Below are 27,101 nucleotides of genomic sequence, written 5' to 3' on the forward strand. Positions count from 1 at the left end.
CACTCCTGAAATGAATTTAATTGAACCTACCGCTACCAGGTGTTCGATAGGACCGTGAGTATCGTGTGCGACCGCAACCACAACTCACACTGTACGGGCCAAAGCTAGTAGACCGCATCAAAACGAAACGCACACAACCGGCCATGGAGACACGGCACCACGGCACATGGCGCTGTATGATAATCCTGAGACGTAACCCGCCGGTGGGCACGGGAGGTCAGCCGCAGGGGAAGTCCAGGCAACCCAGACCACAGCACAGGACCAGATAGCCCGGCAGCCCGCCAAAGGGAGCTCGAGGTCTTGGCTGCTGCACATGAGGGCCGCACATGAGGGCCTTATGAACCACCGGCGAACCCGGGTTTTCTTACGGTGATACAGGAGCTGAGCAGTAGCATGCGCCATGCAGCATGCCTCGTGCATGCAAAGAAAGAACAACATCGCACTACAGAGGAGGTACTAAACGTACCACCACCGAGCAGGAGCGAGACCACCTTCAGCTGCCTCCATTACGCATGAGCAGAGAGCATCATACAAACCCTTTGGTCCTGTCCATGCAATTTCCTGTAAAGCAGGCACACGTCTAAGCCAGACGAGCGCGCATCCGTATGAAAAGACGGAGAACGGAGAAGCGAATTCGCACCGGGAGGTCCAGAGCAGTGGCGGCTGCAGACCGGCACCTTTCGAAAGATTGCGTTGTGAGCTTGATTTGACCCCTTACTCTCCCTTGCTCTCCCTTGCTCTCACCGCCGCGCCCTTGCCACGTCCGCTGAACCTCCCACGAAGACGACGAACGCCGGCGTAGCAAAGCAACGGCAAGCACGACTCCGTTTCCGGTTCCGTGTTTTGGACTCCTCATTCTTCATTCCCATGCGGCTACTAAACTATGCAAACCTCCCGGCCCCGACCGCGATGCGGTTTCCACTACGTGAGGCCATGGACACACACCATACGTATGTTGGGTGTAAGCTCCACCAATCACCTTATCTTCCAATACTATGCACTCAAAGTCACGGCTGCTCGCTATTGCTCACCAAAAATCAGATACAACACCCGAAGCGGCAGTCAAGCTGTGTTGTACAAGAGCGAGCGGGCGAGTGTCAGACGGCAGTGGCCGCGTATGGCATGGAATCGCAAAATCAGAAGTTTTCCGTCCAGCGTTAGCAGATTGGGGCGCTGGCCTCTCCTCTGCATTCCGATTCCAGGGTGTGACGCGCTGGCGCCCCGAAAGTAATCGTCATGCTGGACAGAAGACGCATATAATAAAAAGATGTGTCCATATCAGGCTGGCTGCCAGTTGCCTGATCAGACGATAGCGATCACCAACTGACAGCGCTTGTAGCGTTGCCCATGATGCCGTTGGAGCGCATGCATGCATGCAAGCGTGCATGCATGCATGCACGTAGAGCAGCGGCGCCACCGCCGGAAAAAAAAGCCACCGCCGGAGCAGCGCTTTACCACAGTCGTATGGTCGACGTGGCGGTCAAGTGCGGTCATAACTTATGACTCATAAGTGCGGTCGGTCAAGAGTTCTACCTCGTCATGCAGTGCAGTCAGCCTTGACTTGGCCTTGACTTGTTTTTCCGCTCCCTCACTTCAAGCTATACCTCTTCTGCATCCTTATAGCCCCACCGGATGGCCTTCAAAAAAACCTTTTTCTCTTGTACCCATCGCACCACCCCAGAGAGCAAGCAGTCCTCCGTCGTCCACGCCTGCGCCAAGGTGGGTCCTGTGACACCTGTGCAGGGCCCTACAGACACTACAGGGCCCTTCCTGGACACCTCCCTTCACCTACTTACGCTTGGGATTCACACACCGGCAGTGTTTCACTTGGCTTTGGGACCCCTAATGTCCACTTGGTTCTAAAACCCACCAGGTCATGTTAGCTGTGCTTTTGCATCTCCCTGGCAAGACTCAGCACCTGCTGCAGCTGGTGTTCGATGGTACGGCGCTGCGGCAGTGACTCATCGCGGCCGGGCCCCAGCGCCGCCCCCCTCCCACTCCGTGATGGTGGTTGCTGTTGCGGCGGTGCAGCGAACGTCACCTCACGTCTAAACTCCGCCTGATTCGCGCGCTGTTGCGGCTGTTGCGGCTGTTGCGGGAGTTCTGATCGCCGCGATTGAAGCAGTCGTACAGAAGTGGGCTGCGAGCCGACGGACGAAGGCAATTGCCTCCGCTGCGGCTGCGGCTGCGGCGCCTGTTGCGACAGGTGCTGTTGCTGCCGTACATGTCCAGGCGCTTCTCCGGAAGCGGTCGGTTGCACTTCTCCCGAGTGCGCAGCATCCAGGGACGCAGCCAGGCTCTGGGCGGCCTTAGCGGGCGGGCCCCGCCGGTTGGCAGCAGCAGCAGCAGCCGCAGCAACTCCGGCGCCACTGCGCTTCGCCCTGCCATGCACATGCACATGCACGTGCTGGTGGCCACATCCAGCGTCATCCAACACGTTTTCGACGGCTGCGAGCGGCGCCCTGCCACTCAGCCCGGATGATGGAACTCGCCCTCCGCCAGCCGCCAGTGATGACGCGCTTTGCTGGTTCGCTGGCGGCGCATATAGGTTGTTCGGCGGCGGCGGCGGCACCATGTGCACCGCCGCCGCAGCACCGTTCCTCTCTGCGTCCCTGCCGCCCTGAGCCGGACCGTGGTGCCAGGCGCCACCGGCCGCGATGGAAATCGCTGAGTGGCCAGGGCGGTACGGCGACGACGACGACGACAAGGCGGCAGCAGCGGCGGCGGCGGCGGCGGCGGCGGTGGCGGCGCGAGGACTGAGTGGCTGAAGCGGAGGCGGAGCCGGAGGAGGAGGCGGCGCTGCCGTCGTGGCTATGGCTGTGGCCGCGACGTTGCATCCGCTTGCCATGCGCATGAGACCGCTCAGCTGCTCCTCGGCACTGTTCCACAGCCGCTGGAAGCCCTCCTGAAGGAGCTCCACTGCGCCGCCAAGTGGAGGGAAGGGGGGGACATGGCAGAGTCATACAGGCGGGAAAAACGGACGGACAAGAGAGCGCGCGAGTTTGGTCCGTGTGGTTTGGGTGGCAACACGCACACTTCGTTTTCCCGCGACACCCCCAGGAAAGAACTTCCACTTACACACACGCCACGCCGCACGCCTCAGGACCTTGCCCAGGGCCAGGTCCAGCCCGCCGCCAAACAGACCACTAACATCCTGACTGCGGAGCCGGCCGTCAATCGGTCACCTTTTCTGGACCGACAAACCCCATATCGCGGCATACGAAATGAAACAACGGAATGATGTACGATCTGCGTGTTGTATGCTGCCGCTACGCGGCGTTTACTTCTTGCACCCCCCCGTGATTCCCCGCGAATAAAAACACCCATATCCCCGGCTTCCAGCTTGATGGCCCCTCACCCGGCAGCTGCTCCCCCGCCTCCATGGCCTTGAGCGCCTTGCTGAACTTGCGTGCGCGGGTGTGCAGCTGCATGTACGCCCACTTAACAGCACGCTGAACCTCTGAGGGGTCGGGCTGTTGTTGCTGCTGCTGCTGCTGCTGCTGCTGCTGCAATGGCTGCGCGGGCTGCTCCATTCCGTTCCGGCCTCGGAACGAAGGTGCCGGCTCCATGGCCTCCCCCCGGCTTGCCCCCACGGCAGCAAACCTCGACGATGAGGGATTTGCACAGGTGCCGCCGGCCCTGCCAGCAGAAGACCAGGACTGGTAGCCCCTGGCGCCCTCGTCGCCGGGCCCTTCGCCAGGAAGGTTGCCCAGTCCCGACCTGAAGGCTCCACTGTGGCTCACTGGCGGTCGGGGGCCGTCGCGCCAGGGGGCTGTTGTAATGAGCTCTCCTTGTTGGGCGACCCGTGGGTCGCTGGTGTCGGTTTCGGCTGCGGCGGTGGCCCTGGCGGCGAGGGCTATGCCGAGCTCTGTGACTAGCGGGCTGACGGCCCCCGCCAGGGCCTCGGCTCGGCCGCAGAGATCCGCCATGCAGTTGAAGACCACCTTGACGTGTTGAAGTACCTGAGGTGGTTGGGTGGTTGGGTGGTTTGGTAGTTGGGTGGTTGGGTAGTTGCATTTGCATTTGCAATTTCAAATCTCGCACTGGGTTTGGTCGCTCTGCTTTCTAAGACACCACCGCACCCCACTGTATGTATGTATGTATGTATGTATGTATGTATGTATGTATGTATGTGTGTATGTATGTATGTATGTATGTATGTATGTATGTATGTATGTATGCATGCATGCATGCATGTATGTATGTATGTATTAATGGGGTGTTACTACAGGTACCCACGTAAGACGTAACACAACGCAAAGCTGAGTTGGGGCGTTGGGAAGACCCCCACCCAGGGATCGCTCCGGAAGAGCCGCCACCCCTGGACCCACACTTCTTTGGACCCACCTGCGATCCGACGCCGCTGGGGTCCTTCGTCGCTGCCTCCGTCAGGTTCTTCAGAGCAGCATCCACTGCCCGGTGCGCCTGCAACGACACGCGCCCCAAGCGCAGCGCAACCAGGCTGTCGCGCAGCAGCGACTGGGCCTGCTGCACGTCCATGAGCAGGTCCGCGCGGATGCCCTTCAGCTGCTGGCAATCGCTCTCCAGAGCGCTGCGGGTGTCGGTGACCAGCGTCTTGTAGCGCTCGTAGCTTTCCTAAGGGGGGGGAGGAGGTAAGGTGGTGTTTTTTATACGATGTTATAGGTTTAGGGCGAGTGAGATTGGGTGGTCATGAAGGCGGGGTAGTTGGGTTTCGGTTAGGCGACCGGTAGTGCGGCCTTGAGAGGTTGACAGGGTGGCTGGCAGGGTGGCAGCTGATATGTGAGTATCCTGGTGGGCCGCGTCGGCTGTCTACCCATGAACCTGCGGCGAGATGTAAAGCAAAGGAAAACCCGCACGCACGCGTCTTAGACTAAAGTAGGGTAAAACCCTAAAGCGAAGGTCCCATAGTAGCACCTCCATTTCCCATAGCGCGTCCTCCGCCTGGCGTTGCAGCGACTCGCACAGCGTCGACAGCTGATGCTCCCGCGCCCGTAGCTCCGCTACGCGTGCTGTGCGTGCTGACGCAAGCGCCTCCGCCTCTGCTGCCTGGCACCGCAGCGCCGCCACCCGCGACAGCAGCCCCGACTGCTGCTGCTGCAGCTCCGATAGGTGGCTGGCGGCGGCGCTGACGCGGACCATGGGCACCAACGCGCCGTACTCTGGCGCGGGATCCGTTTGGCAGGCCACTGTGGCCGTCTCCGTCGAGGCGAAGTAACGTCTTGCGGCGCCGCCACCGGTCCCCAGCGCCAGCCCAGCGGCACCGGGAAGCGTGGTCATCCCGGTGGCAGTAGTGCCTCGTGCATGGCGCCGGAGCAGCCCTAAAAGGTCATCGCGGAGCCGAGTCGCTAAGTCAAGGCCTTCCATCAAACTAATGTCATTGGCAGCGCCGTCCTCAAAGCTCGCAACGTCATCGTCATAGTCGTACTCGTCCCCGTCATCGTAGCCGTACTCGTCGTACCGCCGCGACGCTGACTGTGATCGTGATGATCGTGACTGTACAAAAAACCGTGTCTGCCCCTCCTGCAATCGCCGCCGGGGCCGTCGGCGATGCATGCGACCGCGGCCGTTCTGTAGGCCCCGCCTGGTCCCCTCCACATCGCCCTCGCCCTCATCCGCGCTTAGACTGCCGCCGCGGCCGCTACCGCGGGTGGCGGCGTCGTCAAGATCCGCGGCCCTGCGCCGAACACCCACCAGCAACGCCAGCACACGACGGACCGCGGCCTCTACCTCATCCGCGCTGGTCTGCTGCACACTGCGCGCACTACCACCATTTCCATCCGATCCCAGCTGCGCCGTCACCTCTCTGTCAAGCATGTCGCCGCTGCCGCCGCCGCTGGTCCCGCCGCCGTCGTTGCCTGGCGGCGGCGGCGCCGCCGCCGGCGGCCGTCCGGACCCAGATCCAGACTGCCGCCGCTGCACGGGGCTCCGCTTCCTCTGCAGCTCAGCCTTGGCCTGCTCCAGCTCCGCACGTGCTTGCCCCAGCTCCTCCCTGGAGCGCTCCATCCTCTCCTGGGTGTCCCGCAGCTGGCAGCGTAGCTCGCAGAGCAGTCTGGCATCCGCTTCCGCTTGCTGCGCCACACGGGCCTTGAGCTCGTCCGCTTCCGTGCGCTCGCGCGTCCGCAGCTCCTCGGCAAGCGCTTCGACCTGCTGGACCGCCGCGGCGTGCCGCGCCTCGACAGCCGCCAGCCGCGCCTGCGCGTGCTGCAACTCCTCCTGGTGCGCTGCTCGCTGCCGCTCAAGGGAGGCGACCTGACGGCGCAGCTCTTGAAGCTCCGATTCCATCACCTTCCGCTCAGCTGCAAAAGCGGCAGCGCCGGCGGATGGTGCTTCGTCGTGTGGCGGCGGCGGCGCTGCTGCCTCCGCTGCAACAGGCGGAGCGGCCAGTAGCGCCAGAACCGGCTCGGCCGGTACTGCCTGTGCTTGAGCCTGCAGCCGAGCACCTGTTCCCTCCGACTGCGTGCGCTGCGGCACTGACACACCGCCCGCCCGCAGATGGTGAGTGCTGCCGCTGCCAGTGCTGTTGTTGCTCCGGCCGCTGAACCTAGCCAGACCGCTGGCACCGCCCCCGCTGCCGCCGCCGGCCCCGCTGCCGCTGCCGCTGCCGCCGCCGCTGCCGCCCCCGCCCCCGCTGCCTCCTCCTCCTCCGCTGACGTCTGCAGAGTACAAGCCCTCCTGTTGCAGCGCAAGCACTTGGGCCTGGTAGGTCGCGGCCTGCTGCGCGGACTTGAGCGCCTCCTGGACGGCTTCGGCGATCTGCCGCTCGGCCTCCCGCAGCGCCTCCTTGCAGTCCCGCAGCTCTGACGCCGCCTGTGTCGCAGCTGTCCGCGCGCGCTGCAGCTCCTTCTGCTTGACACATGGGGTCCGAACGTGTGTTTGTGTTCGTGTAAGAAGGGGAGAGAGAGAGGAGAGGAGAGGGGGACAGACGAACCACACACGATTGAAGCTGCTGCCAGGGCAAGAGGGTAACAAACGTAGAACTGACCGAAAGGCGTCCGAGGAGAGGGGGACAGAAAGACAAAATCCGCCGACTCAAATGGGTCGATAGGCAAGAGTGTGTCGTTGCAGGATCGGTAAGTGATGTGATGCCCCCCGTAGCAAGGCCATGCCTACCGGGAAGGGGAAGCCAAACACGGCAAGGCAACCCTGCTCTGCCCAGCCACATCCCACCATGGCCGACTCTTACTTGCAAGTGCTGCTCCAGCCGTGTATATTCTTCGCGGACGTCCTGCAGTCGTCGCATCTCCTCGGTCCGCAGCTCCCGCAGCTTCTGGCTGTGCTGTCGCAACTGGGTTTCTAGTTGGGCCTGCAGCCACGCGTGCGCAGAGGCCTCCACTTCCGCCAGCTGCTGTCGCATCCGGTCAAACTCCAACTCCACCTCAACGACCCGCGCAGAGAGGGGTACAGGCAGCGGCACCTGCACACCCAGCGCTGGCGCTGGTGCCGAGGGGGTGCCGTCCGAGCTACCGGTCAAAATCAGTGAAGCAGGCGCCGAACATGCGGTCCCGCGTTGGGAGCCGCTAGGGGATGAGTTGCCGCTATTTCCTGCAGCTACGGGTCTGCCGTCCCAGCTGCCCGGACGGACTGAGCGTGCTGCCCGCGACGGCGACGGCAACGGCCGCGGCGGCGACGGCGGCGGTTCCCGCCGTATAGTGGCATCGTTTGCTGCTGCTCCGGAACCAGAGCCAGTCAATGACTCAGCAGGCGGAGCCACCACCAGCATTCCGGACCGCTTGGCCTCCGCCTCCGCTCGGCGCTTCCGCTCGACCTGCAATCTGTCTCGCAAAATCTCCAGCTTGTCCGCTGCACCTGCTTGTTCTTCCCAGGCGGCGTGTAGCACCTGGCGCATCCGCGTCTCCGCGTCACGCGCATCCGCAAGCTCGCATGCGAGCTGCGCCTCCCGGTCCTGAGCCCGCATGGCGCGCTCGTCAGCGGTAGCTGCGTCCTGCTGCGACCGCTGCAGGGAGGAGGTGAGCTCCGCGACTTGGCGACGCAGGTGCGCAATGTCTGCTGTTGCATGGGCTGCTGCTTTCGCCGCTGCGTCCGCTGTGTCGCCGAGGCGGGTGCCAGCATCCGCCGCTGCACCGGATGGCTGCTGCTGCAAGCGCTTGAGCTCCGTTTGTAGAGACATGACCTCGTCTTCTAGCTCAGATTTGGCCGACGCAGCTGTCTGCAGCTCTGCCTGCAATCCGTCCGCAGGAAGGCACACAAATCCGCATCCCCATTCAGAAGCAAGCCTAACCCCGTTTCACGGGACCAGTTCAACTTCCCACGCTCGAAGGAGTAAGGACGTGCACTCCACTACGTCATGCAAAACATTCGGCAAGAGCAACAATTTGCTGACACGCAAAAATACGTGCTGGCATACGAACGCGCACGATGGAAAAAAGGGTGCTAGACGCGGCGTCGCGGCGACGTGTTTGGGTTGAAATGGCCATGAAATGGAAAGGCCATGAGAGGAGTTTTTCTAAGCACGTTATACGGAAGGCCACCTCGCAATCGTGCGAATTTTAAAACTCGCATGCGCGTCAGCATGATGCTTTCCATATTGACCTGCAGCTCCGAGACCTGACGCTCCAGGGTGGCGTGGTCGCTCAGCGCCCGGAGGAGGACGGTGTAAGCTGCTGCCTCCATGGGGGGTGCAGATACAGGGGCCACACAGTCCACTCCCGGACTCCCCCGTGCTGCCGCGCTGCCCGGATCAGCGTCTCTCGCGTGGGCGTGATCCGTCTGCGTTGCCTGGCACTGCTGTGCACCCCGATATGTCGCCGCCTGCTGCTGTAGTTGCTGCTGCTGCTGTTGCTGCTGTCGCTGAAGTTGTAGGTGCTCAACCGTGGCTGTAGCAGCAACTACCAACGTTTGCAAGCGAGCCACTTCCTCCTGTAGCCAAAGGTCAAGCAGCACACGGGAATATTATACGCAAGTATTCGGTCGCTAAGCCTGCGTTGTTCCACTTGCAGCAAGGCACCCGTCGCAGTTACGCCAACACGCCATGGATCCCCGGTGCTTGGCGGCGGGGGGAGGGTAAACCATGCAAGAAACATTTTCCCACCTTGCTATGCCCTCCGCCGTCCCTGACACGTGTACCAACCCCACATACTTTGAGGTGGTCATTTATTGCACCTAGCTCGCTCGCTCGCGCGTCGGCGGCCGTCAGCGCGAGTGCCGCCTGCTGCAGCTCCGAAATCGCGGTATCACGCTGCTCTCGGAGCGCCTTGCAGTCGGCCAGCAGCTGCGCCATGGCCGCGTGATGGATGCTCAGCTGCTCGGGGGATGGCGGAGAGCTGGTGCCCGTGGCGGTGGCGGCGGTAGAAGGGTCCGGCGATCTGCACACCAGGCTGATCTCCTGCACCGGCAAAAGACGGCCTTTAGGGGAAGAGGATGTAGGGGATGAAGAACTCCAGGGGAACTCACGCCTCGACCGAGCTGACCGGGAATCAATGCGCGATCGCGAGGACAAGGAAAGCGGAAATGCAGGGCGATCCATTGGCCGGGAAAATCTATCCACACCGCACCTGCTCCAGGGAATCCTCCTGCGGTGCTCGCAACTTGCGTGGCGTCGTGTGGCCGCTGCGTTCTGGCGATTCGGCAGCAGCAGCAGCAGCAGCAGCAGCTGCTGCTGCTGCTGCTGCTGCTTCTGCCTCCGATAGCCGCACCTCCAGCTGCTCAGCCCGCTCCTGCGCGCGCCTGTACTGCTCCTTCGCCGCCTCCAGCTGCACCTCTGAGCCCTGTGACGCGACGCGCAGTTGTGTGTAGGCGTCCTCCACGATCCTGAGCCGGCCCGCCAGGTCCTGTGCTTCTGCCTGCAGGTCCGCCTTCTCGCCTCAGCGGCCGCCAGCGCCTGTGCGCTTCGCGCCGCCTCCGAAACCATGACCACGCGCACCCGGTTTGCCTCCGCCAGCTGCTCCGTCAGCTGTGCAATCTGCCCGTGCAGCCGCTCCGCCTCCGCGCGTCCCTCCGCCAGGCTCTGCCCCGATCGTGCGATCTCGAGGCACAGATGTTGCTTCGCGCCTTCCTCATCCGTCAGTTTGGCCGTCAGCCTTTGCACCTCCGCCTGCAGTGTGCTGATCTCCGCTCTGGACGCTTCAAGCGCCTCCGACGCGGCGGCGCTGCGTGCCTTGGCCTCCTCAAGCGCTGCTTCCAAAGGTGCCATCTGCGCAACGTGTGCATGCGCTTGGGCATCCAGCGCAGCCGCGTGCGCCTGCGCCTGCGCCAACTGAACGATGCCGTGCTCCTCTAACTGCTGATTTAAACGATCAACGCGCTCTTGCAGCTCATTGGCGTGTTGACGCTCCTGCTCGCAAGCCGCCAGGGCATCGTCAAGCCGGACGGCTTGCGCCTGCACTTGCTGCGCAGCCTGCAGCGCCGCGCGTGAAGGCAGAGCGCAGGAGGGCGAAGGAGGCGTGCGGGCGGACGGATTTACGCAGCACGAGGAGCGGGAGCGGGAGGGTTGAGGGGTGACATGAACGAGTCTGGTAACCGCGATGGACCCCTGGAGAGCCAAACGAATTTGAAGTAAAGACTGTTGTTTGGAAGCAACGAGGTCCAGGAAGACGACAAAGGTTGGATGACCATGTACGGCCGTGCACTGCGAGCAGCCCGGTCCCGGCCAGGCGCCAACCCGGCACGCCCACACAGCCTAGATGACATCATATACTGACCCAGAATTCAAAACCGGCACGTCTCACATGCACTCAGCCTAAAGCTGGCGGGGCCCAGCAACAAAACCCACCTGCTCCTGGCTCACCCTGAGATGCTCGTCCATGTGCACCAGCCGAATACTGGCCATCTGCGCCTGATGCCTTGCATCCGCTTCGGCTGTCTCGGCGGCATGCAAACGCTGCTGCAGGGACCGAACCTGCATACATGCCGGATACGCCCGTGTGGAGTTACCGTTCGTTAAGACGAGCGCGGGACGTGTACCCCATGTGTGTGTGTGTGTGTGTGTGTGTAAACGTTTTGCAAAAGCCCAGAACCGCCAAAGCCGGTTGGGCACAAATGTCTCCTGCACCCGCGGTGCAGGGATGGGCAAGTGGCCGAGCAGCGGCTGCACTCGCTGCACTGTTCGTGTTCTAACATACATAAGAAAAACACGCCGCGCTTTTGGATGAATGCCAAAGATACAGGGGGTTCCCCCGACACGATGGCATGAACCTCCAGGCTGGCTGCCGTACAGATGCACAGCAACTCACTCCACACTGGCTGCCGTACAGATACACAGCAACTCACTCCACACTGGCTGCCATACAGATACACAGCAACCCTAGAAGCCCACTACCGCTGTTGGACCAGTGCGGTGTGACCGTCGTGAGCCTGACAAGGTTCGACCCACCGCATGACGGAGATCCCCAAGCTCAGCGGCCGCGTCCGCAGCAACCCGTGCGGCGGCATTCTGCTCTATCTCCCCTTGCAGCGTCGCCAGGTGTTGCTCTGCATCCGCAACCTGCGACCATGCAATCAAACCGTCTCAAAGTTACAAAGACTCACAGCTCCAAGACTAGCTAGACCTTGCCATGCCTGCGGATCCACGCGCCAGCCCAGCGGTATCTAACCTGCTGCCTAACGCTGGCCAGCTCTTGCTCTGCGGCCGCCTGGTGCCGCCTGGCCTCCGCACATGCGGCCGTCAGACGCGCCTCGTCAGCGCTGGCAACCGCGATCCTTAACTCCAGGCCATGCAGCTCCCGCCGTGCTGCTGCCACCACATCCGCTGTAATACCGCTTATGGTTCCCGGCGAGTCAGCCAACCTGGCGGAAAGCGTTGCCTCTGCCACGGGGGAGGCATTTGCGGATGTGGGTCCAGCATCGAGTGCGCCTAGCGCACTCCGTTGCCGTGACGAGGAGGGGGACGTAGCTGTGGCCAAGGAACCGGGGCCTGCTGCATGATCCGAAATAACCGAATCGGGCCGTACTGGAGATCTGTCGTCGGCCTTGGACGACGCCTGCAGTAGCGAGACTTGCGCCTGCGGCGAGATGCATCCCCCAGGGCATTACCATGGTCGTCATAGTTCTTCAAAAAAACAACACAGGATGGCCAGGATGGGATCATCACGGGTACAGCCAGCAGACGTGTCATCTTGCAAAACGCAGCAGGACATGCCAGGCACGACATTTAGTCGGTAGCTCCTCTACCACCAGGCCACCGGAGCGACTACCCGAGGTGGTATACACCAACTGGGCGAATAATAACAAGCTGCTCTTAGCAGAGGCTATTCGAGGCAAGGCGCATCCTTCTAAAATGTGCGTTGTTATGTTTAAATGGGCCTGAGGTAATAAAGCCATGGAAATCCTCAACCCTTGCCGTCATGTTATGCGAGGAGATGCCACACAAAGTGTGAAGCAACGGTCCGCTAGATACGCGGCATCTTCCCCGCGCAAGCTTTTCCCACTACCTGAAGCTTCTCCAAGTCCTGCTGCAGCCGGGCCGTCGCCGCTTCATATGACGCGCGGACCGTCAACGCCGCCGCCAGCTCCGCCTTGCACTGCTGCAGCTGGCGGCGCTCCTCAGCCAAGCTCGCCCCGGTCGCCTCCTGTGCCTGCCTGACCGCCTGCAGCTGCTGTTTGAGGCCGAGCACCTCGGCCTCTGCTGAATCCTCCGCATCCAAGCCCAGCTCCCGCTCTCGTGGCGTGCTAACGACGCCGTCGCCCCGCCCTGACCTCTTCCGCCGCGCCGCCTCGGCGGCGGCCTGCGCAAGGGCGCCATCGCGCTGCGTCAGCGCAATCGAGAGGGCGCGCTGCGCGTCTGCCAGCTGTGCGCGCACATCCCGGAGCTCCTCCTCAGTGCGTGTGACGGCTTGCTGCAGCGCGGATGCATTGCTGTGATGGGCGATGGTTTGCTGCTGCACCTCGCCCAGGCGGTTGCGCGCCTGCTGCTCCTGTAACGTCAGCGCCGCGATGTGCTCTTGCAGCTCGACCTTCTGCACCTGAAGCGACTCCACCTTGCGTTTGCCTGCGCAACGGGGGAACATCACACTTCATTTCTATAATAAAAACGATAAACGATCTAGCCAAGATGATGGGACGTCTGGGTTGCAGAGGCGCTCTATCCAGTCGCTCTATCAAATGAGAGGCGAACTTGTTCCCTATCCCCTAAATGGGAACAAAGGGGACAGTTTGTTCCCCTATTTAGTTCCCCTTTCGTTCCCCTTTCGGGGATGAAGGGTGAATTTTTAAATTGGCACGAGACTTTCCTGACTGGGCTGGTGCTTTGCTGTGTGGACCGTGGCGGAGTGTGCTTCTAGAACACCTTAGGGGCAGCTGGCTATGCAGGAAGCCAGGACAGAGGGGTCAGGTATGCGCCTCTCCGCATGGCATGATCTGTGATCCGCGCTTCTTCTTGGCGACATCGACATCCCCGGGCTGCATCCCCGGGCAACGCGGGGGCCGAGCGTCATTTCGTACCCTTCTCAAACTGAGCCCGCAAGGTGATGAGCTGGCTAGCTGCCTCCTCAAGCTTCGACTGCATCTCCTCGCCGACACGCTGCAGACTTGTGTGGCCCTCCAGAAGATCTTTGTTGACCTTCTCATGCTGTACTATCTGCGAGCGGGGGGAAGGAGAAACAGTCATTGCGCAAGGCAGCATCCAAGGCAGCACCGCCAGCTAACGCACGATGATAACAATTCAACATGACAACTGTTATATCCTTAAGCGGCGATAACAGTACCAAGATAGGCGTGATGCAAGCTAAGCATGGACTAGCATGCAGGCGCGTGGTCTTTTGCGACACGCCTGCGTCGCAGGCCTGTTGTGATTAGGATGAACGTTGCAAACTAATGGGCGGCTTCTCAGTCGGTGGAAGGCAGGATGAGTGGAAACGTGCTAGCTGAGGAAGCACGTCTTCCACTCCGTGCCCAGTCGCCCACCTGCGCCTGGATCATGCGTAGCTGCTGCCTTGCCAGTTCGACTGGGCTCGACGCCAACGCGCCTGTTGACGCTCCTGTTGCACTTCCGCTGGTGGGGCGAGGCGGTGATCTATGCAGGTTTCCTGCTTGCGGACTTCCGTGATGACTGCCACCCGGGCTTGTATTACGCTGAACACGTGAGAACTGATCAGCCTCTTGTTGCTGCAGTTGCTGCTGCTGCTGCAGCAGTTGCTGGCGTTGGCTAGCCAACGCGGCTTCGGCTGAGCGTAGCTTCATGTTCGTGGCCTGAAGCTCATCCTGAAGCGCCTCAACCTGCTGCCTCATACGGCCAGACACAGCCCTTTCCCGCTGCAAGGTCTCCTCCAAGCTGCTGCACTCCTCCTGCGCCGCTGCCAGGCGCGCTTTGTAGCGGCCCAGCAGGTGCTGCGAAGACTCCACCTCCTGGTGTAGCTCATCAATCTGCATCCAAGGCAAGCAACTGCTACTGCTTGAGGTATGGCGGTCTTCTCACGGACACGACATGCCTCCAGCGAAGCATGTGTGCGGGTTGCACAACAGAGAGAACCTATCTTCAGCAGCACAGCACGGGTGAGAATTCTTGAGGTTGCCATGCATGACGCAATTTTCTTGACCTACGGCTGAGCTGTACGAGTATGCGATGCGCCAAGACATTGCGTTTTACTTAAAGGCCTAGGCTCAGCGCATCGGAAAAAATGAAAGCGCATATTACTGTTTCCGGCCGGCCGCGCACCTTGATCCTCCAGATCTGACTCGCTCCCGAGGACGAGGACTGCGCATCGGTATCCGGGCGGAATGTCTGCTGCACGCGCATGGCATTGAGCCGCGCCTGGAGCTCGGTGCACAGCTGCTCTGCGTCAGCTGCTCGCTGCTCGCCCAGACGCTGCCGTGATTGCGCCTGAACCAGGGCGACCTGCGCCCCAAGCAGCGGTGTCGCATTACAGAGTTATATACGGTAGCAGCCGAGATATACCCCACACACTTGCCGACTTGCGAGGCCTCTAAGTTCTATAGAACCAAAGACAGGCAGTAGGGTAGACAGGCAGGCAGGCAGGCTTTCCGCAGACTTTTCCAACACGCTGCATTCCCACTCACGCATGCACTCGTCACACTACCTGCAGGGCCTCTAACTCAGCCTGGAGCTGTAGGATTGTCGCAAGGTGGGATTGCCCCGCGATAGACCCGCTATGCAAGGCACTATTGAGCTGCGCCGTCGCTGCTGCGAACGGGCCCAGGCCAAGGACTGGGTTAGCGACAGCGACAGCAGCCGCAGCAGCAGCCGGGTTGCTCGTGTCCACGGGAGCTGCTGCAAAACCGGCGCCGCCGAACGACGCAGCGCCAGTAGCGGCACTTGCCAGAGCCGCAACCTGGACCGCAGCGTCCGCGAGCTGCTGTTGAGCCACCTGCATTTGTTCCCGAGTCGCCTGGAGGTCATGTTCAGTAGCGGCGGCCCGGCGTTCTGCAGCAGCAGCCTGTTGCCCTTTCCGCTCAACAACGCTTTCCAGCTCCTGTGATCCCAGGCGCATCAAGGAAACAAAAAAGGAACTTCAAAATCACTTCCACGGAAGGACGGAAGGCAATACGGAGCCGTGTGAACCTCCTGCTGCACGTTCGTGAGGAGCGACAAAGGAGAAGGCGATATCGAGGAGTTGGAGAGAGATTGGATATTTTTCAAGATAACCCGAAGCCGTGCCGTGCCGTGCCGAAGCCGTGCCGTGCCGTGCCGAAGCCGTGCCGAAGCCGTGCCGAAGCCGTGCCGAGATAACCCGAAGCCGTGCCGAGATAACCCGAAGCCGTGCCGAGATAACCCGAAGCCGTGCCGAGATAACCCGAAGCCGTGCCGAAGCCGTGCCGCCTACAAAAGATCTAATTTTGTCAAACCGCACCTGCTGCTCCTGCCGTAGCTTTGAAAGCTGTTCCTCCACATCGCGAGATTCCGCTTCTCCCATCTGCACCTGCTGCCGGGCACGCTCCAACTCCTTCAAGCACACCTGTGCCAGCAGAGAGGCAAAATAACCTAAACACGTGGAAACGGTATCTGCGGCAGAGCTCAAGGCACGCTAGGGCAAGGGCGTAGCATCACAAAAGCAACCATATCTGTCAACCTCAATAATTTCTGAATCACATAGGTACCTCGAGCTCGCGCTCCAATTTCTCCTTCTGCTCGGTGCAGGCCAGAACCTGCGCCTGCGCGGCATCGAGGTCGTCCTTAGCTGCAGCGGCCTGGCGCTCCACAGCATCGGCTTGCTCCTTGCTCAGTTCCACAGCCCTCCGCAGATCCTGTCGAATCCAGACATAGATCCCAAGAAAAAAAATTTAAGGCTCGTTTTACTAAAACTGAAAGAAACCACAGTCGGGGCGTCCTTCCTTCCAGCAAAGCACCGTTTATTACGGCTCCTGGCCGTTACAGGGAAGGATTAAGGAAAGTATTTACGGCAGGGTACTGTCCGGCAACCATCGGTGTCTGGGTGACTTCGCAATCCTGGCAAACTACCAGCCGTTTCTTCATTCGCTTATCCAAGCTCACCCGCAGCTGCGCCTCCATTTCCTCTCGGCGCCTGGCAGTAGCCGCCGCTGCCTGCGAGGTGTCCGGGCGGCAGAGGGACACGTGGTAACCTCGTAAACGAGACCGCGCCTTACCCTCATTTGGCTTTCACGTCACCGTCGCAAGCCAGCGTAGCCCTATCGGGCAAGGAAGACCAAGCGGCCAAGGCAAAACGCTCACGTGCGTCACGTACAAGCATACCCTTACCTCGGCGTCCCGCGCGCGGTCTTCCCTTGCAGCTGCCACTGCGTCAGCCAAGGAGGACAACTCGGCACGACACTCCACCAGTTTCAGCTGAAGCCCCGCCAGCTCCTCCAAAGCCTTATCACGGTCCCCGCGGGCCTTATCCATCTCGGAGGCGAGGTCCCTCGCCGCCGTCCGAACAGATGAGCCCTCGCGTTCAGCCTAACCAAGGTTGGAGGAGAGGGTAAACAGGGTAAACAGCCCCCATGGACTGGAGCGTGAGATTGAGGTGTTCAGGGACCAGGAGTCCATGACCCGTACGTGTCACTGCAACCGTATCCCAACGTCCAGCTGTGTCCGTACATTACCCGTACAAGCCTCCCACCCGATGTCGTATCCCAACCCCTCACCTGCTGCGTCCTCTGCAGAACCTCTTCCAGCCGAGCCTGCACGATAGAGAAGCCAGGGCGCCGCCGTTGTTAAGTGGATCACGTACAGGTGTACGTATGTATGTTGTTACAGGGTGGTATAGCTTCACCAGCTGCCCCTTTTCCCCAGGCAGTTGTATGAAATCCTGCTGCAAGGCAACGCAGCGCAATGCAACAAGACGCCGCCACTCCGCCTCTCACCTGCAGCTGCTGCAGAGCGTGCTCGGCAGCTCGACGCGTCTGCTCCGCAACTTCGCGGGCATGCTCCTCCTGCAAGGCGCGGCGCTGCACCTCCTGCACACGCTCGTCCTGTTCCTGAACCAGCTGGCGGCGCTGCCGCAGCTGCTCCTGCTGCTCCGCGAGCCTCTCCTGCGCGTGCCGAAGCTCCACCTGGGTTGCGGCCAGCTCGGCATTCAGGCGCACGGAGCTTAGCTGGATGGTACCCGCGGCGCGTTGCGCTGCCTCGGCTTCCTCCCGTAGCGCCTGTGCGGTAGAGCGCACGAGCCAGCGATGTGCACGTGGCAGAAAGAGACCAGACAAGTGGAAAAAAAAATCACTTCCAGACAAGGCAAGATCTGCAATCGGTAAAGTAGTAATACCAGCGCCCCTAGCCAAGCCCCTGGCTGCTGCGGCCGACGACGCTGTCCAGCCCTGCCGGCAGAGCACGCACGAAGGGTGGGCGCCGTTTGCTGTCGGAAAGGCGTCGTTAAGAGGCAGCGTCGCCGGACCACTGGCGCTCTCGCGCGTGACTTTCCCAGCAAGGTGGAAGGAAGTCCTGTCCATAATAGTCCCGTCTATCCTGCCATCCCATCATGCCGCCGCGTTATGAAAAGCGCAATGCGCACCGCACCTTGAGCCGCTGCAATGCCTCATTTGCCTCCGCCTCCGCCGTCGTTTTGGCGTGCAGCGCCGCCGACACCTGGTGAGCCAGCCGCAGATTCTGGGACTGCAAGTCCAGCAGGCGCTGGGTCACGTTGGCGACATGGCCTTCTAGCTGTTCCAGGTCCGCGGCGGCCTCCTCCATCACCTCCTCCATGCCAGACATGGCGGCTGACAGGGGCCGCTTCAGGGTCGTGCCGGAGCGGCTGCTGGCGGCGCTAGCGCTGGCACCGCTACTTGTGGTGATCCCCGCCACTTGGTGTGCGCGCAGCCTCTGGCGGAGTGTCATGACCTCGCCCTGCTGCGACATGCTGGTGTGACGTTCCTGTTCCAGCTGGTGCAGAACCTACGGATTGATTGGCAAACGTCAGATGTCGATAGCGACAACAAGGATGTTGAGACTTACATGACGGCCGGGATGGTAGGTGAGAAAGCATTGGGGTGAACGAACGGCCTGCGTACCATGTACAGCTCGAGGTCTGCAGACCGCAGCCCCCTGAGGCGACGCACCCTCCCATCCTCCCATCCTCTTTGGATGACTTTGGAACTCTTTTGGATTGAAGGTATGCTGTATTGTGGAAATGCATGCCGTAGCTTTACACTGTCTATATATAAAATTTGATGAAAAATGAGGAAAAACGTCGTGTGAAATGTGTACATGCGAGCGTGGCAACAGCGGCATGCCGTACCTTGCTGTGTTCGGCTGCGAGCGATTGCAGCTCCTTCTGCAAGGATACGACCTGCTCGAAGACGGGGGAGGATGCATCATGGGCGGGGTCCGACAGGCCGGCGGAGGCTGGCGCGGAGGCGCTGGTCTGCCGGCCGGCGGTACCCACCCCTGCTGTCGTGCCGTCCCGCTCGACAACACTCTGCTGTCCGGAACCCTCAGAGCCCTCCTTCGGGTGCGAGTCCAAGGACTGAGAGCTGCTGCACTCAGGGTGCTGCTGCAGTTCCCCGAGCACGGGGGAGAAGTCAGAACAGGACCGTGACCGCCTGCAGATGCGGTGCACATACACCCATATAGTAGTTTTTTCGAGCTTTGCTTTGCTTTGCTTTCAAAGAAGATTGCGGAAAGGTGCGGATGTCGCACCGTCGCCTTGCGAACATGGGGTACTGCAGGTATGGCAGCCGCGGCGGACAGGTTTCCGGGCTTCCCTGGGACACACAAAATGGAGATGCAGAACTCAAAACGAAAACTGTAACCCCAAACTAGGTCACGACGCGCGTGCAAGAAGACACAGCCCCGTAGCGCGAAGTCGCACGTTTGCTTGTGTCAACATAAGAATCGCAAAAAGTCGGCATCTTGACGAGCTCGACGGTGGATATTACTAAGCGCCCTACCGACCTGACAGATTGATGCCTCTTTACTTTAAGTCGGGTGCGATGGCCAAGACCTGAGCTATACGCTTCTCCTGTCACCGTCGCTGCATGAGTTGCAGCAAAAGATGATGGTGAGGATGGTCCTGCCGATGATGCTTTAGCAGCTGCCAGATCTGCGACATGGGCTTGCATTTCGGCCAGCTGCGCTGCGCTCGCCTGGGGACGGATAGGCGAAGAGGAACGGAGCACTGTCTTACCGCATTAGCAGGTGGCAGGCAGTGAACTGACTAATCCATGCGCTTCTCGTTGCATGTATTATGCACGCACGGTCACATAAGTTCCTACGTGCGCAGGTTTCCTTGCACTGCACACAAACGCACATACATACATACATACATACATACATACATACATACATACATACATACATACATACATACATACACGCACGGGGATAATGTGCTTGTGCGTGTGATACCTCGATTGTGTTACCTAAAGAGGGATAATGGTCATGTGACAAAACCGCACACACATACACACAAATACACACGTCCAGAGAGTTACCTCCGGCCCTACCTGACACAGCGCGTCCAGCTGCTGAAGCTGTTGCAACTTGTCTATCAGGCGCTGCTCGGCAATTTGGCGCTGCTCGTTCACGGCCTGCCGGACGAGTCATTCACCATTAATACATTCCAACAGCAGCGAGTCAGGAGAGGACAAAGAGCCTTCAGGCTACGTACAAGCTGTCACCAGCGGCGCAAAACACAGGCTGCAGCGAAGTGTACGTGGGTCTGGTTTATCAGCCATTTAGCCATGTTAGCGCAAAGCGCAGACGGCTAGCTGAACGAACGTGAGTACATCGCAACGCGTTTTATCGGGATGCGCTGCATACCACGATTCGCTGCTTCTCCGCCTCCAGCTCGGACTTCGCTGTTTGAACCTCCACCTTCACGGATTCCAGCTCAAAGATGCAAGTAGTGACCTACGCGCGGGGCAGGCAGACAGGAAGCAATTATTAGTAGTACGGCGTCGCTGAATCGAGCATGGCTGCTGCACCAACATCAAAAACATCAACATCAACGCAGTTTTCAGCACCAGCACCAGCAGCCGCGCCTGATCCAGCGGGCCGTGCGGAGAGGTAACGACACACCTGGATGGGAGAAAGCTGCTAGCGGAAGGCAGACTTACCCGCGACGACGTGTCTGCGAGTGTCTCAAGCAGCTCCTCACGCCTCGCCTGCAGCACGTTGGCCCAAACAAAGACACGCATACATACATACGCGATGTCTATTGGATGTGGATTGGGCATCACAGACAAGAGCGATGGCCCCCACCCTAATCCCAAGCCCAAGTCCCCCGTGTGCATGCACATACCTCCAGTTCGTAGATGCCACGCTCCAACGTCCGAAGTTTTTCCGCCTTCTCCTCCAGATCCTCATCAACCAAGGACGGCGACTGCGACTGCGACTGCGGCAGCTGGCTGCCCGTGTCTTTTCGTGGTGGCCTAGGAGATGCGCTGATGCGTACACACACACACACACACACACACACACAGGGGAGCTGCGATCAGCGCACTCGTCTGGAGCATTCCTAACAGATAGCACATGCCAACTATAACAACACCATGCAGCATGCCATACATGAACAAACCTAGCTGCTGGCAGAGATACCATGCATGTAGTCAACTACCATGTAGCCGGCACACCATCCCCTTTAGTTCTTCCCTAAAGGGGAGACACAAACCGCCAAAACAGGGCCCATCCCTTCCAATCCCCCCCGCGGTCCCAAAGCCATGCCGTGAAACCTACAGATGCAGTCGCGAGGGGGAATGCCCACCGGCGGCGGCCGCAGCACCGCCAGCTTGACCAGCCATCATGCGTGCCGACCTTGGCAAAGCTTCTTTCGCAACTGAAAATCCCCGATCCTCCTCCGCGTCTTCCGCGTCAATCTCCTGTGCGAACATCTGGCGGCTGATTTTAGACAGCGCGGGTGTGTCGACCGCCCCTGAGTAGGACACACCGCCCTCCGTCGAACCTCCATCGCCGGGCCGCAACCGAGGCGTCCAGCTGTCGGAATCGTCGAAGCGCCCCAACAGCGGCGAGCTGGCGGTGCCTCGCTGTGGAAGGTCCTCGGGCCAGATCCCTATCGTTGCGCGAGGCGACGGCGACTGTAACAGAGACGTCTCCGCCAGAGCGCGCTGCTGGGCTGCCTCCTGCTCCGAAACACCGCGGCACACGGGGGGAAAGGGAGGGGAGAGGGGGAGAAATACGCGGGACGGCATTTTTTTTCAAATTCGAAATGCTTGGGCGATTTCCATGTGTGTTCATGTCTCAGGAGGAGCTATTTACACAAGGGCTGTTCTCACAATGCCAGGCAGGGAGCCTCGATTTCGCATTTTGCCCTGGCAGGCTGCAAAACCTTTCGAGTTTCTCGAGTCACGAGGGCGCCACGAGGGTAAAATCCGTAGGTCAGGGGGAAACGACTTTGCCGCGCGCACACACGTCTTACCTGCAGGACGCGCAGCAAGGACGCGATCTCCGGATTAGGTGAGCCTGCCTGCGCTCACACAACAATCGGAACACAGGGTCAGGATCAGGTCCTGATCAGGAAACCTCCAGCATGACCTGACGCACAGCTCTAAGGGACCATTCTGGCCGCATTCTTGACCGCAATGGGCCCCAGCATGGGTCCTGAATACCCGGAAGGAAGCACAATGCCAACACCCCAGCGCGGCACGGAGGACAGTACCCTAAAGCTCCCTTACCACCTTGCCACGGGCGGGGCCACTGCCCAAATGCTCCTTAGTATTTGCAAGGGAGCCAATACTACAATAATATCCACTGGGCCACCTTTATAATTCTTAATATTTTTTTGTATTCGTATTTATAAGGAGTTTTTTTTTATAAATACTGGGCACTTTTAATTTTTTACTGATTGACTGCCGATATCATGGCCCGGACTGCTTTGCACATCCCGACAGCGTTTAGCGTGTTGCGTATATTGATATGCAACCCCAGGCCCTTAGTCCTCAGGCCCTTAGTCCGTAGGCATTCACCTGGAACCTGATTGACACGTCTTCGGCTGCTGGGTTCCCGTACGCGCCTTGCACAGCTGCCCCCTGCGCGCCGCTCCACCCCAGGCGCCGGGGGCTGTCGGTTCCAGGGGCGGACTTGCGTGGCGATACAAGCTGTTGCAGGAAGCCGACATGGGCTTTGGCTGTAGAAGCGGTGCGCCTGGCCACGTCTGCTTGCTGTGCGAGCTGGGAGAGGCCACTGTTCAACTGCATGGCATGGTGAAGCAGGCCACCACAGGCATGAGATCACGACGCAATTCCCATCTGCGTTGCAGAAATGCTGTTTAGGCAAAAAAAAGTAAAAGTCCGATCAGACCGATCAGGACTTGCTGTGCGTAAAGGGGCTCCGAAACTGAGGGGCATTCCTGGCCCTGTATGCCCCTCGCCATCACCGACTGTTCTCCGGTGTTGCGGGTTTGGGGAGCAGCAGCAGCCGTCAACGAAGCCCAGCTGACAGGCATCGACAGGCTTCATTGAGCCAGGCAGGACGGGTCCCTGCTGGTTTGCGGTGTAATCAGCTTTCAATACATATAGTCCATGGCCTCCCGGCTTTGACGGAACCCCCCCACTCGTGGGGCACTTGTAACTTGTTTGCATTCGGGCCAAGTTTGTGCTCTTGCCATGCGCACCCATAACAGTCCCGCTTTCACTTACATCGTACTGAAATTCTGAAAGGGTCCGATTTGCTGCGGATAGCGTGCCAAGGCTTGTCTCCACGACCCGGGGAATTGCTGTCCGACCGCCTGGACTTGTCTCCCACTCTAATCGAAGGGAAGCAGCGACCGGGAGAACGTGTCAAGGGCCAGTACCAGCAGTGCCAGTGAATCCACATCATACCTTGTCCCGCAGGCAGCGGGCCGCCAGTTCCGATGGCATGGGTATCGCCAGGGGCTGTGCCGATCGACGCCTGGGACGCAGCTTGTCGGGGTTCAGGTAGGCCGGAATTAACCGACATCGGGCAACCAACCTGAGCCGACGACTCCGACAAGCCTGCCGAGCTCTGTTCCCTAACGCGATTGAGCATATCAGATACTTGTGCCAGAGCCTCTGCGCGCGCTCTATCCGCTGCCGCGAGGTCCTGGCAGTCCTGGCCCAAACGTGCTGTTTCCTCATGCAGAGAGCTCTGTTGGTTGAATATGTGTGACATAGCTTCTGGACATGGACTGGAAATACATTAACGGGCCGCTTCGCGTTCGATTTGCCGGTGCGAAAATCAGGGTCATGGTCAACCAACGGTGGAACGCCAATTAGGAACGTGCTTCATGTCGTGTATTACAGGCTGTGCTCAGTAACTGGTAGTGTCACTGCACGTGCGACTGTTTTTTTCACGGCAGCTGGCTGGCACTTTGAATGAGTAACGGTCGCGGAACGACTGAGGTCCTTGACACCAGTTTACCAGAAATATTATGATCATTGGTTGCAATGCACCTACTGGATAGCTTACTAACCGTTGGAGGGGCTCAGTTGGCCAGATAGTTTAATGCAAGGTTTCTCGACTTCGCACTGGCAATAAAGTACCTGGCAATACTGATGTAACATGCCACAGTTATTCTTAATCCTTGAAGAGGGCAACACCGCCTTGCTCACAAGAGCCTTGGGAGACATCCAGACACCTAGGTTTGCATCTCAGGGACTTCTCAGCACCATTGCGTCATGGTGTATGGAAAGCTGCGGACATGAGCTTCGGGTCATATCTAGCACCAATGTGCGGGTCGTCTATCGTCGGTGGGTGATTGAGTCGGGAGATGGGTTTCACGACAGTGCACACTGCGGGTCCAGGTCAAGAATTCTGGGATGCCTTACTGGACGTGAGCTCCTCCACAATACACCCGTCCCTTACCTCCTCCTTACAGATTTGACAACCATCTACTATTCGTGTTAGTCACGAGCAATTTACTCCTCCACACGCAGCTGCTGCAGTTGCACCTCGAGGTTAGTAAACCTCGCGGCCCGTAGGGAGTGCCACAAGATTTATAATCCACTTACGCCCAACAAAAAATACACTCTCCTTTCCGCCCTGACCTCTGAGATGCAACTAATCGCTGCGCAACTAGCTGATATCGCTGTGGCCGCTAGCAGCTGCGCATTCCTTATCCTGCCTTATGCCTGCCTGCTGTACACCACATCCCAACCTACCATCGCAACCATCGCCAGGCATATGTTTGTAGGCTTATCCTTGTTTATGGATATTGACCGTCCATGGCCCCCTCCGCGGGGGCTTTTACGAACGCGACAACCCCTCTCCCCCACCCGCATTTGTGCGGAAGTTGTAACCCCCCTCCCCTCGCTGCTTGTTGCTCTGTGGTCGTCACTGTTTCCGAGCTCAAGCTTTTGGCCGCGAAACCGTCATTTTCCTCCCTCCATGCCCTCTCTCCAGACGCTGTACGATGTACTGCTGTTACTCCTTGGCTCGGCAGCCCTTGTTTTGGACACATCATCAAAGATCAGCGTGTTAAGGTCGAAACTAAAAGGTGCGTGCGCGTGTGTCAGCCCATCCGCTCCCCCGCCGCCCGACCGACGGCCCCATTCCCAGCTCCCTCCATCGCTGCTGCCGCCCCTCCTGGTCACCTCCCAGAGCCCACCCGGCACACGCCAACCCCGTAACCACCATCCTAACCCTCCATCGCGGCCCCCACGCGAACTCATCACGTCCTGTCGTACGCTATGATGCTCTCCCAGGGGGTAGCCCGCGGCCGCGGCCGCGCCCACAACACCACTAGTGCCCCCGCACACGCACCCTCAACCTCCGTTTCGTCCTCGCCCTCGTTCTTCGGTGCCCTTCATGTGCCTTCATGGCGTTCTTATACCCTATTCCCCTCGTCTCCCTCCTCCTTCTTATGCGTCGTCATGCGCCGCCTTCGGCAGCTCACCCCTCTCCTCCTCCGCGCCATTGAGCGCACTGCCTTTGCTGTGCATATGAAGTACCCACCGCACCCGCTTACCGTGCTGCGTCTGGGTCCGCTTTTTGTTGTCGTTGATGGCGATTGTGAGTGAGACCCTGCCCCTGGCGATTGTGAGTGAGTCCCCAAAGGATGACGATGTGGGCAACCACACCGCCCCTGCCCTACCCTGCCGTGTTCTGGCCTTGACACCCCGTTGCACCTCTCTTTCCTTGCGGATTTGCACATGTACGTACACATGCTACGAAACTGGCATGTCGACAGCCCCCGATGTGCAACGGGCCGTGGACTCCCTGATTGCCGATGACACGCTCGTGCCGTGCATCCTGCTGCCGGTGCCGCAGGTGGGTGCCACAGGGCAGGGTAGGTGTAGACTTTGACTTAGCTAACTGTGCTCACACACAACTTGTGGTGTGCTGTGGTATGGTGTCGCAGCTTGTGGGTCTGGCTCTGCGGGATAAGGCCGCCATGCAGGGCGCCCTGGCCAAGATTATCACGACCCTGGGCTGTCAACATGCGGCCGTGATCAGCGAAGGCTACTATCTCTCCATGTCGCATGGTAGGCAATAGTGTAGGGCATTGTGTGTGTGTATGTCTGTGTGTCTGTGTGCGTGTGCGGGGCCGCTTCCTTCTTCGCCTCCTGCCTCCCTGCGTGGTTGCGGACCCGCTGTGTGTGACAAGACAGCTGCAGAGAGTCCACGCTCCCGTGGCATCCCCTTTGCACCATACGCCCCCGCTCTCTCCGGCACGATGGTTTCGGCCGGTGACCGGAACCAGCGCCGTTGCGACCGTTGTGACCGTTGTGACCGTTGTGACCATCGTGTCATCCATCGTGTCATCCGTTGCGTTATCCGGCGCCCTGTTATCGCCCTCCTCAGCCTCGCCGTGCGGTTCCTTCGAATGACCTGATGAAAGGCTTTGGATGTGTCGGTAGTGCCGATTCCTTTGCTTCCTTGCACGTGCATCTGGCTTCCCGCACCCGGGGGAGTGAGCACCCGCCGGCCAACCCTTTCAACCCGTTTGCGTCTCTCGCTGTTTCCCAGATACACCCAGATTACCGTACCCGTCCGTTCCCTGTACCCGGCGATCCTATCAATTGAACCTGTGCTCCCCGCCCCCTCCCCACAATCATCAGCAGCTCACTTCCCACCGAATCGCATATGCTTTCCCCCTCAATCATCCGCTGTGCGTGGGCCCCCCCCTCCAATTTCTCTGCTTTCGGAACTAACGGACAGCTACTCGCGCCATAGCTTTGAACTCCTGCTGCTGTTGCCCTGGGCGAGGGTCGAAAATTGGTGTCCTCCTTTTGATGCTCGCATCTTGGCGGGGACCCCGCCTCCTCCTCCTCCGGCGTTCTGTAATTCCCCTCCTCTTCCCCCCCCTCGTGTTGTCAGGCTGGTCGACCCTGCTGTCCGCGCGGGAGCAGCTCCTGGTGCAGCACCTGGCAGCGCAAGCTGCCAACCACCATGTAAGGCATTGCCATGGGAAGGAGGAGCCGGTAGCGCTGTTGCGGGACAGGGCGGGCCATGCAGGGGCGGACCACCTGGCCATCTCTGCGTCTGTGGGCGGTGTCAGCTGTGTACATCGCCATCGTGCGCGTGTGTGCATGCCATGGCCCGCCTGCAGTATCCTGTATCCATGGCTTTGCAATGTAGGCAAGCCTGGCTCTAAACCCGCTGTTTCCGCGTTACGCGGCCTCGTTTGTGTGTGCGTGTGTGCCTGTCCTCTATCCCCTTTCTGTGGATGCCTCTGCGTGCATTGCAAATGTTTGATTTCTCGCATCCGCTCCCATTCCTATCGGCACATGATGTCACAGCCCGACGGGTCGGCCCCGGAGTTGCTGCTCCATTTGGCGAAACGCCACTACCAGGCGCCGCTGCGGCTGCGGCTGCTGCGGCTGGAGGAATGTGGGTTTAT

General features: G+C 59.9%; 1 protein-coding gene across 1 annotated transcript; it reads right to left on the reverse strand.

The window, feature by feature from the left end:
- Positions 1-1,879: 1,879 nt before the first annotated feature.
- VOLCADRAFT_121384 (uncharacterized protein) lies at positions 1,880-25,200 on the reverse strand (the record flags this gene model as incomplete). The annotated part of the gene is made up of 34 exons (XM_002955094.1): positions 1,880-2,919; positions 3,359-3,962; positions 4,348-4,596; positions 4,843-6,825; positions 7,166-8,161; positions 8,533-8,859; positions 9,080-9,325; positions 9,495-9,707; positions 9,863-10,336; positions 10,712-10,837; positions 11,312-11,422; positions 11,532-11,741; positions 12,369-12,925; positions 13,378-13,513; positions 13,840-14,220; positions 14,591-14,770; positions 14,973-15,260; positions 15,744-15,848; positions 15,991-16,137; positions 16,385-16,435; positions 16,610-16,807; positions 16,996-17,031; positions 17,215-17,496; positions 17,864-18,238; positions 18,582-18,836; positions 19,789-19,872; positions 20,105-20,194; positions 20,401-20,448; positions 20,586-20,727; positions 21,098-21,423; positions 21,720-21,767; positions 22,267-22,491; positions 22,939-23,045; positions 25,155-25,200. 34 exons carry the CDS (start codon positions 25,198-25,200, stop codon positions 1,880-1,882), a joined length of 10,686 nt encoding a protein of 3,561 aa, XP_002955140.1.
- Between the last annotated feature and the right edge of the window lie 1,901 nt (positions 25,201-27,101).

This window comes from Volvox carteri (assembly GCF_000143455.1).
Source record: "Volvox carteri f. nagariensis unplaced genomic scaffold VOLCAscaffold_48, whole genome shotgun sequence".
NCBI classification, from domain to species: Eukaryota; Viridiplantae; Chlorophyta; class Chlorophyceae; order Chlamydomonadales; family Volvocaceae; genus Volvox; species Volvox carteri.